We start from the raw sequence: 13,222 nt of genomic DNA on the forward strand, positions 1-13,222 counted from the left end.
GTACTAAAGTATACTATATAATCACCTATTTCATCAATTTCTAACATGATTAAATAATTATAAATGAACATTACTGATATTGCTACTACTTTTTATTATACCTATAATACTTCATATTACTAATAATTATGTACAATTCATAATATACGTTAAACATAGACTAATAGTGTATCATACTTCTATCACTAATACTAACAATAACTATTAAAATTGCGCAAAACTAAAATAAAATTATTTAAAGATATGAAACTGTATCTTCTTCTTAGAGTCTTACATAGAGTTTTAAAATAGGGTCTTACAAAAGCAAAGTAAAACTACAACCTGTCTCCATAAAAGTAATTAATCAAATAATTAATCGGGAATAACGGTTCAAGTTTGCCAGACAAGAAAGATGAGCGTTCAGTATCGGGACACCGATAATATTACCGGTGAGACAAATTAAAGAACTGCGTATACCGGTGACGTGCCGAATCGTTTCGCGATCTCGTATTCCTGCTGGCCGATGGGAAAGTTGGCCTGCGTGCTGCTCGTACCATAGGAATTTAAACGGGGATATAGGTATAAGAACACGGAGACGGGGAGTCATTCGCGGTAGTGTGAGGCATAAACGCGCCGGCACCACACCCAGCGTGACCACCATTGCGACAGGGGACACAGGATACGGCCATGCGCGTCGCGGTGATCGTGAGTAGCCAAAATTAGTTTTTTCTATTCATCCCTTTTTTGCATCCATTAAAGATCCAGGGACGCTTCGGCCCCCATGTCGTCCGCCATTTTGTTGAATCCACCCTAAACTTCCTTTTTCCGTAACCATCGTCCATCTCAATGGCTTTTCCACTTTTCATCTTCCTGCTTCGCTAACAATTAAAAAATGTGGTTCAGTGCATGAGAATGACAGTAAAGTAAGATAATAGTAAATACAGTGAACGTAGTAAATAATAAGAAGAATAGAGTAATAGTAAAGAATAGTAAAGAATATAGAGAAATGGAAAACTGGTACATATTAGCAAGTGGCACAACGTTCAATGGACCGTAATAGAGTTAAAAGTTCCAAAGCCCGACGTCCTTTCACTAATGATTGGATAGAGGTATGAAAATACAGGTATGAAAACAGAGGTATGAAAATAGAGGTCTGAGTTTGAATGCGCTGCCATAGACCATCCTATTTCGTTCTCCACGGATCTGAAAGTGTTGCGCGCGAAGCGCGAAGTTTGAAAATGTTTGAGACAAATCTGAAGAAATGATCTATGACATGGAAGAAAGTTGAAAGTTAATTAAAATAATCTAGAAGTGTATTTTAACTCGAAGATATTGAAATTTAAAAAATTGTTAAGATACGAAATAAGAAGAGATATAATTATAATTTAAATTAGTTTGAATGTTTCCAAAAATGGAAATATGAAAAATGTAGAATTCTTAAGTAAAAGGGCGAAAATATTTTTTCTAAATTGAGTAATTTAGAAAATAGTTGTGATTTTGCAAAACTTGGAACATAAAGTAAAAATTTCAATAGGGAGAAAAACGGGAGTTTCTTGTTTAAAATTCGTAAATAGAAAAATGATTCAAATTCTTCATAAAAAGGACACTTTTCTTACAAAGTTTTAAGCTTTACTTTATGTTTCAAGCTGTGTCATTGTGGCATGTTTACAATAAAATCATAAAAGAAGGGCAAAGGGGAAGGAAAAAATAGCGCATGCTAAGAGACTCCTAGTAGACAAACAAGTTTTTAGACAATGTGTAAAAAACTGTATCGGTTTACATATTGAGTTTCCTTTATACTTGACATTCCTTTCAATCAGCCCTACTAGATGTCCATGTTCCTAAATACACTTGAGTAGAACAGCTTTCTGTTTCGACCGGTTATGCTTTGTAATCGCCATATATTACGTAAGGAACGCGAACCAACATACTTTTCATAACTGCTCTACCATTTCTTCCCCTTATTTTTACAATCACTTTCGGTAAAACAAATTTTAGAACTTTGCTGTTTAAAAGATCGAAGAAAAATTATATTACTCGAAATAAATGAAGAATTACGTATTTTATATTCAAATCTAGCTTAATATAAATTATATATCATATATTTAAGTTTTCTTCGATCAATCTTAGTCTTTGTAAATACAAATATACTATAATTTATTTTTAATAAAAATAATATGACAGCTTAAGAATAAAAAATCGATAAATAAAGCAATTGTCATATCTATTCAAGAGGAGTAACTCATTCTCCCCTCGATCGATAGATTAAAAGGAAAAAATTATATCCACCAAATCGTGAGTTCAATATCAAGTTGGAATCGTTCGAAGAATCTCACGCACGCCTTTCGAAAACGTGATATCCATCGCAAAATCGAAAAGAAAATCGGAAACGACGAACGGAGAAAGAGAAGGCATATAGTTCAAAGGAAGAAAGTGAAAGTATTCACGGAGAAGTGAATGAACGAGCGAACTGGTGCGGTGAAAGAAAACGAAATTCGGCGGGAGAGAAATTGTAACAGATCTTGAACGCATTTCTAAACGAGCGTTCGGCCACGAGGGACGAAAATTAACGGGTTGCTCGCACAAGCAAACCGGGTGAAAGTGCCCAGGCAAGAAAGTCGAATAGATTTTTCATTGTATATTCCTTAGAAATATCTAAGCGCGTGCCACCAGTTGGAACGAAGTGCAATCTCGTAAGAAACAAATCCATGTCCAGTCGATTCGCCTGTCTCTCCCTTCTCTCTTTCTCTCTTTCTCTCTCTATCTCTCTCTCTCTTTCTCTCTTTCTCTCTTTCTGGCGAGTCCGGTGCATTCCTGCGAACTAGAGGAACTATAGATGAGGATATGGCGATCCGGTTCGATACCGGCTCCACTTCGCCAACACGATTGCCACAACCTATACTTCCTTTCCTCTTTCACCTTGCCAGTTTTAGAAGATGTCGAGGCATTTTTGACGTTTCTGATGAAATTTTCTAATTTAATGCATTCTTAAAGTTGCTAGAAAATTTTCATAAAGAGATTTTTGCGTTCTTTGATTTTACGTTTCTGAAAAGTTTGGCAAAGGTTGATTTCGGGGATCGTGATACTTTGAGATTTGAAGGTTTTTGAATTGTGTTATAGCGTCGTGATAATATGATACATTTTTGTTCAATTTATTTTTATTTATCACCATCTTGTTTAAAACACCCTACTTCAAACACTTTTACTACCAGCTTATTGACTTATCGAAGCTCGCACTTAATCATCAACATTTCAAATTTCATAAAGAAAGAAGGAAAAAGATTTCTGACATCATCAAAACCTTAATCACTCTTGATTTACCAAGAATGTTAGCAACTTGCAACACCTGCTGCAATTTTCGATAGAATCCCAAGACAAATCGGACAGCATACCACTCTCACTTCCTCCAACTATTAACACGGTCACTGTTGATTATATATCTAACAGATATTTACATATCGCAAAAACTTTATACTTGCGTTCTATATGAATTACTATAAAAAATTTTTACACGAACAGGTCGTCTGTCATACGCGTATCATAAAGATAAACGCGCCGACTCCACCATATACGCAGTGAACGTAATAGGCACGCCAATCGATTAAGACAATATTCTAAATATGCGTAAAATTCTCATATGTTATGGGAATTTTGAAATTCCACCTAACATACTAATAAAGACACATTACAATTTCTTCCATTTCTACAATTTTTACCAGTTGCACTTATCGATCCTGTTACATCCCCAGTATTTATTTTCCTGTAATTCGGCATTATCCTTATATAGTCAGTTACGTTAATACGACCGGTATTTCATATTCTTATATAACGAAAATTACAGGAGGGAACAGACCTGTTAGCGTAACTCCTCGAGACACGTTAGAAGGGGGTTGCGATCAAGCAGACAGCCGTCGAATCCCGGCATTTATTGGCACGATCGTAATTCGATTGTTCTTACTTTTCCATTTGCATTCGTTCGATATATAACAGGTTTCCACCAAGGGACTGGTCTGAAACCGGTCCAGATATTCTAGTTTACGCGTTTCTAATCGCATTCGTGCACCTATATACGCTTGATAATTAACGTAGGCTACATGACAACACGTCGTTGGTCACAAAATTCATGGTACAGAACTTGGAGAAAAGTGAAAGCGTTTCGATTTCGAGAACTCGCGATGCATAATACCCACATTCGTGTAATGTAACGTATGTGGCGCACACGTAACTTGTTGCTTGACATTTAAGTCACCGTAGTGACAACAATGAAAGAAAAAGAAGCTGAGGAGAAGGGAAAAAATGTGGAAGGACGGTCGTACGTGGAACGCATAGTTTACTTTGTCATAATCTGATTGGTGTAACTCGTAAGCTTATCGTGTGTGTTTCCATAATAGTACTCCAAATCGAAGATAGGCATTAGTTCAATGTGTCATGTGTTTATCAGATTAAGTTGTTTATGCATAAATGCACAGAATGTGAGTAATATGCACAACTATTCGTTATGATACATACCTCTGTTTAAATTCTATTGCTTTATTACGTTCATAAAAATATGAAGTTACATTAACATCCACAGTCTGATCATACGTCTATTATTATTGTATTTTAATGTTACCTTGAGCTAATTTTATTTGCCTTTCATCAGACTTATATTTAGTCTTTTATGTTTTATTTTTTCTAATTTATCAACTAAATTGGTGTCGATACACTGCATTTTATTTCGTGGATATAAAGACATTTTTTGTAATCTAAAATTGTGAAAAAGAACTTTTATTAGTTTTATAATTCTTTATTTTATTGCTATTTTAATTTTATTTCTTTCTATGTTGCGAAAATGTTTTATTGTATTATAGTTGTTGGCGTGCGTCACTGCGCTGGCTTCGGCCCAATTTAACCAGGATGACAATTTACCAAAAGGATCGCCTCTTCGATCAACTCGTTTCCAGAGACTTCCATCTGCTCGACCAGCACTTTCAACGCAAGTTGGACTTGCGAATCAACGAATTCGCCGTCCAATTACATTTAGGTATCATTAAGTTTACAATATCAAACATTCTAACGGAGACGACATATAGAATCCTACATTTCATTTATGGTTTTAATATCATATGAGATTCTGAAAAGAAATCTGAACACTATTTGTAAACGAAAATATTTTTAAATGAAAATAACTACACATAACGATATAAATCTTTTATTATACATATTTTGTTATTCATAAATTTTGTCATTTTGAATTACTTCATTCATTTAAATTGTGAAAAATTTAGCTGAGTAATTTAAATGTATTTTTATAGTGCTACAATTTTTTTACAATTTTTATAGTGCTATATTTGTGTATTGATAACATGTTTACAAAAAGATATTACATAATAGAAATAAAAATAAAAACTCAATATAGGATTAAACAGAGTTAAAATAATATAAAAAATCCTTTAAATATTCAAAATATTTCAACATTTAGTTATTCGAATTACATTTCTAATTTACTCTAGAGTAAAAACATAACCTAATACCAGTAATCAAATACACGAAAACACAGTAATATAATATCTTTTTTTAAATTACTTTCTACGTTATACATCTTTATACCTTATTTTATCAGACCCAAAGGAGCTGAAGATTCAATCGGAACAGGTCCAGGTTTCACACCCATCAGATCATTGCGACCAAATCTACCCACAGGACCAGCGCCACTTCCTCAACAAATTAAACCAGTGAACGAGGAGCCAGATGAAACGCGAAGCCGCGAGCCACCTCGAAATCACAATAATCAAGATGACGATACCGATTTAAGTGACGACCCTCCAGACAGCCAAGAAGGAAGCGAAGAAAGCGAAGAAAACGTGCCACGAGCAGTTTCAAATCTTGGTACAGTAGGTTCGATATCGAGGACTTCCGCCAACGTTGGCCCGACTGCACAACCAGTGCAATATCGTCCTGTTTCGGGACCAGGAAGTCCAACTGGCAGAGGAAGTGGAATACCAACCGCACCAGCATTAGCACCAGTTCAGTATCGACCGACAGCAAAACCGAACAAACCAAGGAAACCGATAGAAGAACCATTTAAGCAACAGGTTAAACCACCTGCAAAATCAGTGAAACCATCTCAATCTTACGATGCTCGCGGAAAGAAGCCCGTTGCACAGGTTAGTTTTAAATAGGCTTATGGCAGCACTGTTTGAGCTTCAGCGTTTAAGATTAGAGTATCTTCCTCACTCTATTAGAATTTATCTGATAAAAAGGAATAATTTTTGTTTATAAAAATATGATATATAAGCATTAAGTTTTAGAGTCGAAATACAATCTTGTAGGAAGGTGCTAAATAAAATATAAAAATACAATTTCGTGACGCAAGGTATTTAAACTTCTAACATTTTTGTAATTAAACTAACACACTTTTTCAAAAGTGGAGCATGATGCTTGTAGTAGTTATTGTAAAGAGAGAGTGAAACTGATCTAAGATGAGACTATTAAATAAGGGGAAAAATATATCAATTACTTTAATTAGATTATTTCTAATATACAGTATCTATTAAAGACATTTCGATGTTTCGCAATAGATTATTAGGCGATATCGCAACGATAATCCGGACGGTTCAATCACCTGGGGCTTCGAGAACGACGACGGATCTTACAAAGAAGAAATAATCGGCGTCGATTGTATCACTAGAGGTAAATACGGCTATATCGATCCGGACGGTATTCGTCGAGAATACACGTACGAAACTGGTATCAAATGCGACGAGGAACAACGAGAAGAAGAAGAAGAGAACGGGTTCGTTGATTATCAAGAGAATAAACTAGTACTTCCCGATGGTAAAACCATAGATCTATCGAGTATGGGTAAAAAGCAAACTCGTAGACCTCGTTACCATTAGTAATATATTTTATATAATTTCTTTCTTTTTTGTGTTTTCATATCGAACAATCGAAACTTTGATCATTAGAATTCAAAAGAAAATTTTCACGCGATCTTTTTCTCATAATTCATCAATTTTTTAAATATTTAATAGTACCATATTTCAGGTGACGTTAAAAAAGAGCTTTATTAAGTAAAACATAATATGTAATATAAAATAACAAGTTAAATTACTAATCATCGGAAATTATAAGTTAGGACATAGTTGGCGATTTATCTCGATAATAACAACGCTTAAAATTAAAGTAACACTAGATCGTTTATTTCGTAAAGCATCGATCAAGTAATACAATACAAGTTTTGTCGTGACCATTGTCATCGTGTGTTCTTTGTGTTTGAAATTTGTAATTAGAATTAGTTAGTATGTATTTCTACATCGTGTACATATAAATGTAGGTACCTGTATCGAGTTCGTCGAATAAAAATAACAAAATACATGTAACACGCTGCGTAATATTATCAGAGCATGCATATAAATTACATAAGCAATTCTTCCATCCCTAACTTTTACCGGTATATGATTTTTCATACAATATACATAATAATAAGTGAAGATGGCGAAAGTAATATGGTTTGTTATACAATACAGTCTAACATTATCTTCTCGCGAGTAATCATAAATAAATTAATATAACCATCCGCCCATTTGGTATTCTAATCAGGAATGCGATGGAATTGCTATTCGTATGAAATTAAATATAAAATGAGTACAAATATATCAACAATTTGTTTATAGTATGAACACAATACTGATTAAACATATATTTCTTGTACATGTATACAAATATATGTATATGTATATAATAACTGTTAAAAATATTTACTTTTAATATTAACAGACTTTAAAAATTCACAAAATAATGTACAGTTACCGTATATGTATATATAAGAGATTCAAAAATACGCGTTATATTTATAATAGTATGTATATCTTTCCCTTATAACACAAAAATATGAAATCATCGAATATCGTGCTTCCGTGTGTAAGCGAATACATTGGCTCTGTAGAGAAAAGATAGAGAAATCAATGAAAATTTCAAATCTGTTGTGGCCTGTTATTGTTTTGTTAACATTTCACATTCAACTGTTAAAATGAAGAACGTACGAAAGCACGAATAAGAGTTACTAGAACAAATTCCCTCTATAAAAACAAAGATATGTTTTGAAACTGGTCCATTTGTGTAATTCTTCTAAACGTCACGCATTTTTTGTGATGAAACTAGTACGCAGGACTCGCTACCGTAGATACTTGTTTTGGTGTATGCTGTCCCTGCGCTAAGGCACCGCTTCTTGAGGCTTGGAACTTGAGCCAGGCATCATAACCGTAAGTTACCATGGCGCAGAATCCAAAGAACTACGATGAGATATATAATGATATTTAAAAAAAAACACCAAACTCTTTAAAGTGGTTTCTCGAGGTATAATTTGTTTAAAATGAATTACTTTCTTAATTATGTTTACTCTGATGATCTTAAGTGACCAATAGAAATTGAATAGACAAGCATAAGCTAGATATAGAATAAATCTGAGATACTCATCTAACAATCAGAACATCTAGTTTTCAGTAATTCTAATTTGTAATTTCAAAAACTTACTGCTGCAGCACCAAAAGCTTCTATATATTTAGCATGACCAGCTGCAAGAGAAGCGGCCAGCATATAGAAAATAGTCCAAACTACGCAAAATGTAAGTTCCTACAAATAAAAATACAGCTAAGTTATTCTTGAAATATCCTTAATTATCACTACTTTACTTACTACTTACTACTTACACAATAGGAAAAATAATGACGATATTAAAGTAATTAAAACGAATTATAAACAAAACATATTCGTATATAGAATAGAATGTCCTAGTTTCAACTGGGATCAATATTTTGCCTCCGCGCAAAAGCAATCTACACGGTAACTTTTTAACAGATTTCTATTTAGGATATTTACTTCCTATTAAAAGATATTAAAATCTTATTTAGAAAATTAAATATTCTTTCTTTTAAACTCACTATTTTTAGCCAAGGAATTTTCGAAAATTTTTCAACGATATGGAATAAGTAGAAAACGAGTAATATTCCTGTGAACCAAAAGCCACCCATGGCCACAGTGTTAAACCATGCTCCGCGACTAAAATTGCTATGACTCGTTACCGTAATGCATATGAAACCTAAAAGATTCAAGACCTACAAAAACATAATAAATTATTAATAATTAATATTTTTTATCCTTAAAATAATTAAATTTGATATCGTTAAATAATTACATATGACATAGTTCAGTTTTTAAAAAATTTTAACAACGTTACATTAAAAACATATATACATATATACACATATTTAAGTATATTACATAAATAATAATCTTATAATAAATTGAGTAATAATTTCATTTACAAAATATTATTCTCATAGATATGTATTTACATTCATCTTACAAAATCTTTTCTATATTGTAATAAAAATATGTGAACAAGAAATCTATTTTAGGTCGAAGATCCTTGTCGATTAATTAGCATGACAATCTGACAGTAAAAAACCTGAATCCATCCTTGAGTTTCATTAACATCGCTAATCTTATGCCCCATTCATACTGCTATTCGCGAGCAATTCGCGAGAATAATATTTAACAACAGTATGGACGTTAACGAAAATTCGTGTGTGATATATATAAATCAAAGCTACGATCCATTGAACTAATTATTGGCATAAAACGCCAGAGTATTGAATAGAAGACATCGACTTACCACCTGTGCGACTTTGAGCATTCCAGGTAATGTTTTTATGTAAGATGGGTCGAATCGAATACTTGTCAATGTTGTAGTAGAAGTGGTCGTTACCGTCGTCGTTGTGGTATGTTGTGCTGGAAATCCTTGATCCATCGTAATAGGTCACTTTAAAAAAAATTTCACTGTAATATTACAAAATACTAAATATTGAATACAAGAAATAATATTATTAATGGAAGAGGAACGGATTTTCATTTAAATATTAAACTAAATTTTAAATAGGAAATATCAAATTTTAAGAAATACAAAAAATAAATAATCGAACATAGTAAAGATAGTACAAAAATAGCAATACTTAAAAAAAATCAAAGAATAATTAAATTAAAATTTTCTTAAATTGTAATTTTTTTGAAATTTCGATATGAAATATTAAATTTTTAATAATTAAAACTTCGATAGTTAAAGAATTCTTATTGAAATTTCAAAAAGCTATAATTCAAAGGAGTTTTATTTTTTAGGAAAGAATAAGGAAATTTCATACGAGAAGTGTAAAGGCATTTGTTTGCGCTCGTTTAATTAGCAAACCGCGATACGGTTAAACATAGCAGTTTCAATCTCGTTTTATCAGGACCGACCATAGATTGATTTTCACCATCTCAACAACCGTCGAATTAATCTGCTTAAAAAATACCTCCCGTTTATTTACATAGCAGAAGCAACTGAAATATTTACATTGCAAAATTTGTTAATTAAAAATGATAGGGATTGGAATACAAATATGAAATCTGGTATAACTAACCTAGGTACGGCGAAATTTATTTTCCATGATTCTTTACAAAATAATTTCATTTTCGATCTATTCGAAGTCTAAATTAAATGCATTAATTAATTTTTTACGTCTATCATTGGTCATTTAATTTTATTCGTTTAATTCTATTATTATACATATTGTTCACTCATTATCCTAAAGAAAAGTATGATAAATACAAATAAAAAGATAATGGAAAATATAATACATGGATAAAAATAATTGCTAAATATACTGCTAGAAACCATAAGAAGAGAAATATCTTGCAATCGTCTTTTCACATAACTAGGTTAGATTGCTATTCCAATATTTCTAGAAAGTAATTCAATTTGTCGATACAAAGATATTCTATTCTATTTTCTAATAAATATTATTTTTCTTTTCATGCAATGTTATTCGTATGTATGAATTGGCCAATTCAATAAAAAAAAAACAATAAGATATTAAGTCTTTCAAAAGCTAATCTGATCAATTATAGGTATATAATAAATATTCAGCTTCTTTAAAAACAAGTTATTTACCTTCATAAGTAGACTGCAGATATTTATGCAAATTCATGCCGCTATGAATATAATTAAAAATATGGAATCCAGATAGAAAACTGATTTATCTACTAAATATTATAGTATATACTGTATTTTGGATAATTCATATATTTTTCCATATTATGTCTACCCTGCACATTTTTATGCTTTTAAATTCCCCATAAATGCATAAAAATCTCGCAGTCTATTCACAAGTTTATTTACCGCAAAGATATAACATAAGGAATTGTACACTCTAAAATAAATTTAAACAATTAATATTTAAAACATGATCGTTTAAGTACGATCTATAGGGTTGATATGATTATGGCTCCTCAGAAGAGTTGAATCATATCACTATTGAAATTAGCGAGAAAAGCCCGCGTAATCTCGACTTATCGCGTAGGACAAAGGCGTAAACACGTTGCGTCGTAGATAAACACGCACAATTGCGTTGCGATTAGTCCTGGATTCAAACCATTCAATAAAATTATGTCATATCCTGACGACATATTGAAAGAATTATTTAATGTTACACGGTGAAATCATCTCCACTGAAAATAGCGAATGACAGACTTTCTATCCTATGAACAATGCACAAGTAATGCGCCAGAAAATGAATTTGTCTGCCTAATCTATTCGTGAATAAGTTGATTACATGTATGTTCGTGCATGTGGGCGGTGGATTTGATTGTGTGACATGATATCATGGTTGAAACTTCATATTTAAGAACTAAAAACACATGAATACATACAGCAGATTACAAAATTATTGTGACACTTATAATAACTTGTTATGAATATATTATACCTGATTATACAAAACATCTTTTTAATTTTATTTTATATAATTAGACAATTATATAATATTTTGTACAAAAATAGAACTTATATATCATTTTCAGATTGGTTTCAAATTACGCTAGTCGCATTTCGTTGAAAGTACCAATGAAACTTCAAAAAGTTTCGATAACGCACATAATATATTCATCAAAATTCTCTAATATGTGTTCAAATGCTTTCGCGAGCCACATAAAATAAAATTAAATTGAAATGAAAACAAAAACTGAAAATAAACCGACACATAGTAAATATGTGGATATGTTATTAATTTGCTCCAAACATGATTCATCCCAAATATCGTTAACTTTGAGACATCTGTGAAAATTAACTCTAAATGTAAAATGTTTTCTAAGACGAAAGTATCATTACCTTACCTAATAAAATAGTACTATTTAACAAGAAAGATGTTGTAATTAAAAAATTATTCAATCTCTGATTTTATTAAAATACATCAACAATATCCTATTAAATACCTTCAAAGCCACGAATATGGCTGAATTATTAATAGTTTTCTACTCAAAACATTCTATTTCAAACTGATTTTATGAAAAACTTATTCGTCCTAGTTATGTCACTCTTGTAGCGAATCAATAATATGTTTTCACAAAACGACGATATTTTAAGGACTGCGAAAGTATGTAATTGGTTGTAACGTATACTTTATTTTAAAGACAGGCTTAAATTATAGTTTGGAATTAAGATAGACAAAAAGTTTCTCTAGCAATAATAACTTTTGCTACTTTCATGTATTAACGAAAGTTAACAACGAAAAACGGCGAAAATAATCCTGAGTCTAGTAAGTAGTAGTTCTTGTCGCTCTGTACGTGAACATGAAATAGCGGGAACGAGAGTTAGTTAGCATTCTTAGTGTGTAATTAAAATATGGTTAACGCAACATTGTTTTGTTACTTCACTTTCACGACTCGTGCATACAGGTTTCTCCTACTTAGCTGATTTTTGTTTTACTTATTTACGTTATACATAGTTCTCACGACAGCGTACGATGTATGCCGAGACATTATTTCTATGTACATATATGTATGTATAGTGTGTAGTATACCTGATTTGACAGACTGATCTGTATACTCAATTATTTTCAAATCTCCCGTATTTAGTGCACTCAGTCTGGAACTTTCCTATCCTCAAAATAATCCAAAATAAAGATCTTAATCTGCTTTCCACCGCACCCGAATGCATGTATAAATAACAGAAGATATAACACTGAACACGTTTCGAAACAAACCACACTATTACAAATGGATCTACGAAACTTGGTATGTACGATCCGTACGATTCTTCTGCCCCACTTTATTGTTCACATACACAATTCCCTCTGATAGAAAAATGTATAACTATCTAATAAGTAGACATTAACTCAATCGGTAAATAAACTTTATTATACAGATATTAATTTTATCTATCGTAGAAAAT

The 13,222-nt window shown here is 31.9% G+C and overlaps 2 protein-coding genes across 8 annotated transcripts; one reads left to right on the forward strand and one right to left on the reverse strand.

Moving 5' to 3' along the window:
* The first annotated feature begins 531 nt into the window (after positions 1-531).
* Positions 532-6,988, forward strand: LOC122570658. Of its 2 annotated transcripts, none has more exons than XM_043733244.1 (4): positions 532-684; positions 4,830-5,002; positions 5,582-6,125; positions 6,540-6,988. In XM_043733244.1, exons 1-4 carry the CDS (start codon positions 667-669, stop codon positions 6,855-6,857), a joined length of 1,053 nt encoding a protein of 350 aa, XP_043589179.1. In that variant the 5' UTR covers positions 532-666; the 3' UTR covers positions 6,858-6,988. The 2 variants fall into 2 exon arrangements, with proteins under 2 accessions (XP_043589179.1, XP_043589178.1); XM_043733243.1 differs by lacking the exon at positions 532-684 and adding an exon at positions 4,282-4,451.
* A 150-nt stretch (positions 6,989-7,138) lies between these two features.
* LOC122570659 (CKLF-like MARVEL transmembrane domain-containing protein 8) lies at positions 7,139-13,096 on the reverse strand. 6 transcript variants are annotated; one of them, XM_043733249.1, is made up of 6 exons: positions 10,416-10,572; positions 10,158-10,335; positions 9,635-9,781; positions 8,901-9,074; positions 8,494-8,592; positions 7,139-8,252 (listed from the first exon to the last, which is right to left on the reverse strand). In XM_043733249.1, exons 3-6 carry the CDS (start codon positions 9,767-9,769, stop codon positions 8,118-8,120), a joined length of 543 nt encoding a protein of 180 aa, XP_043589184.1. In that variant the 5' UTR covers positions 9,770-9,781; positions 10,158-10,335; positions 10,416-10,572; the 3' UTR covers positions 7,139-8,117. The 6 variants fall into 6 exon arrangements, with proteins under 6 accessions (XP_043589184.1, XP_043589182.1, XP_043589180.1 ...); XM_043733247.1 differs by lacking the exons at positions 10,158-10,335; positions 10,416-10,572 and adding an exon at positions 12,852-13,091 and having other exon boundaries at positions 9,635-9,798; XM_043733245.1 differs by lacking the exons at positions 10,158-10,335; positions 10,416-10,572 and adding an exon at positions 12,852-13,089.
* Between the last annotated feature and the right edge of the window lie 126 nt (positions 13,097-13,222).

Source organism: Bombus pyrosoma, linkage group LG9 (genome assembly GCF_014825855.1).
Source record: "Bombus pyrosoma isolate SC7728 linkage group LG9, ASM1482585v1, whole genome shotgun sequence".
Taxonomy (NCBI): domain Eukaryota; kingdom Metazoa; phylum Arthropoda; class Insecta; order Hymenoptera; family Apidae; genus Bombus; species Bombus pyrosoma.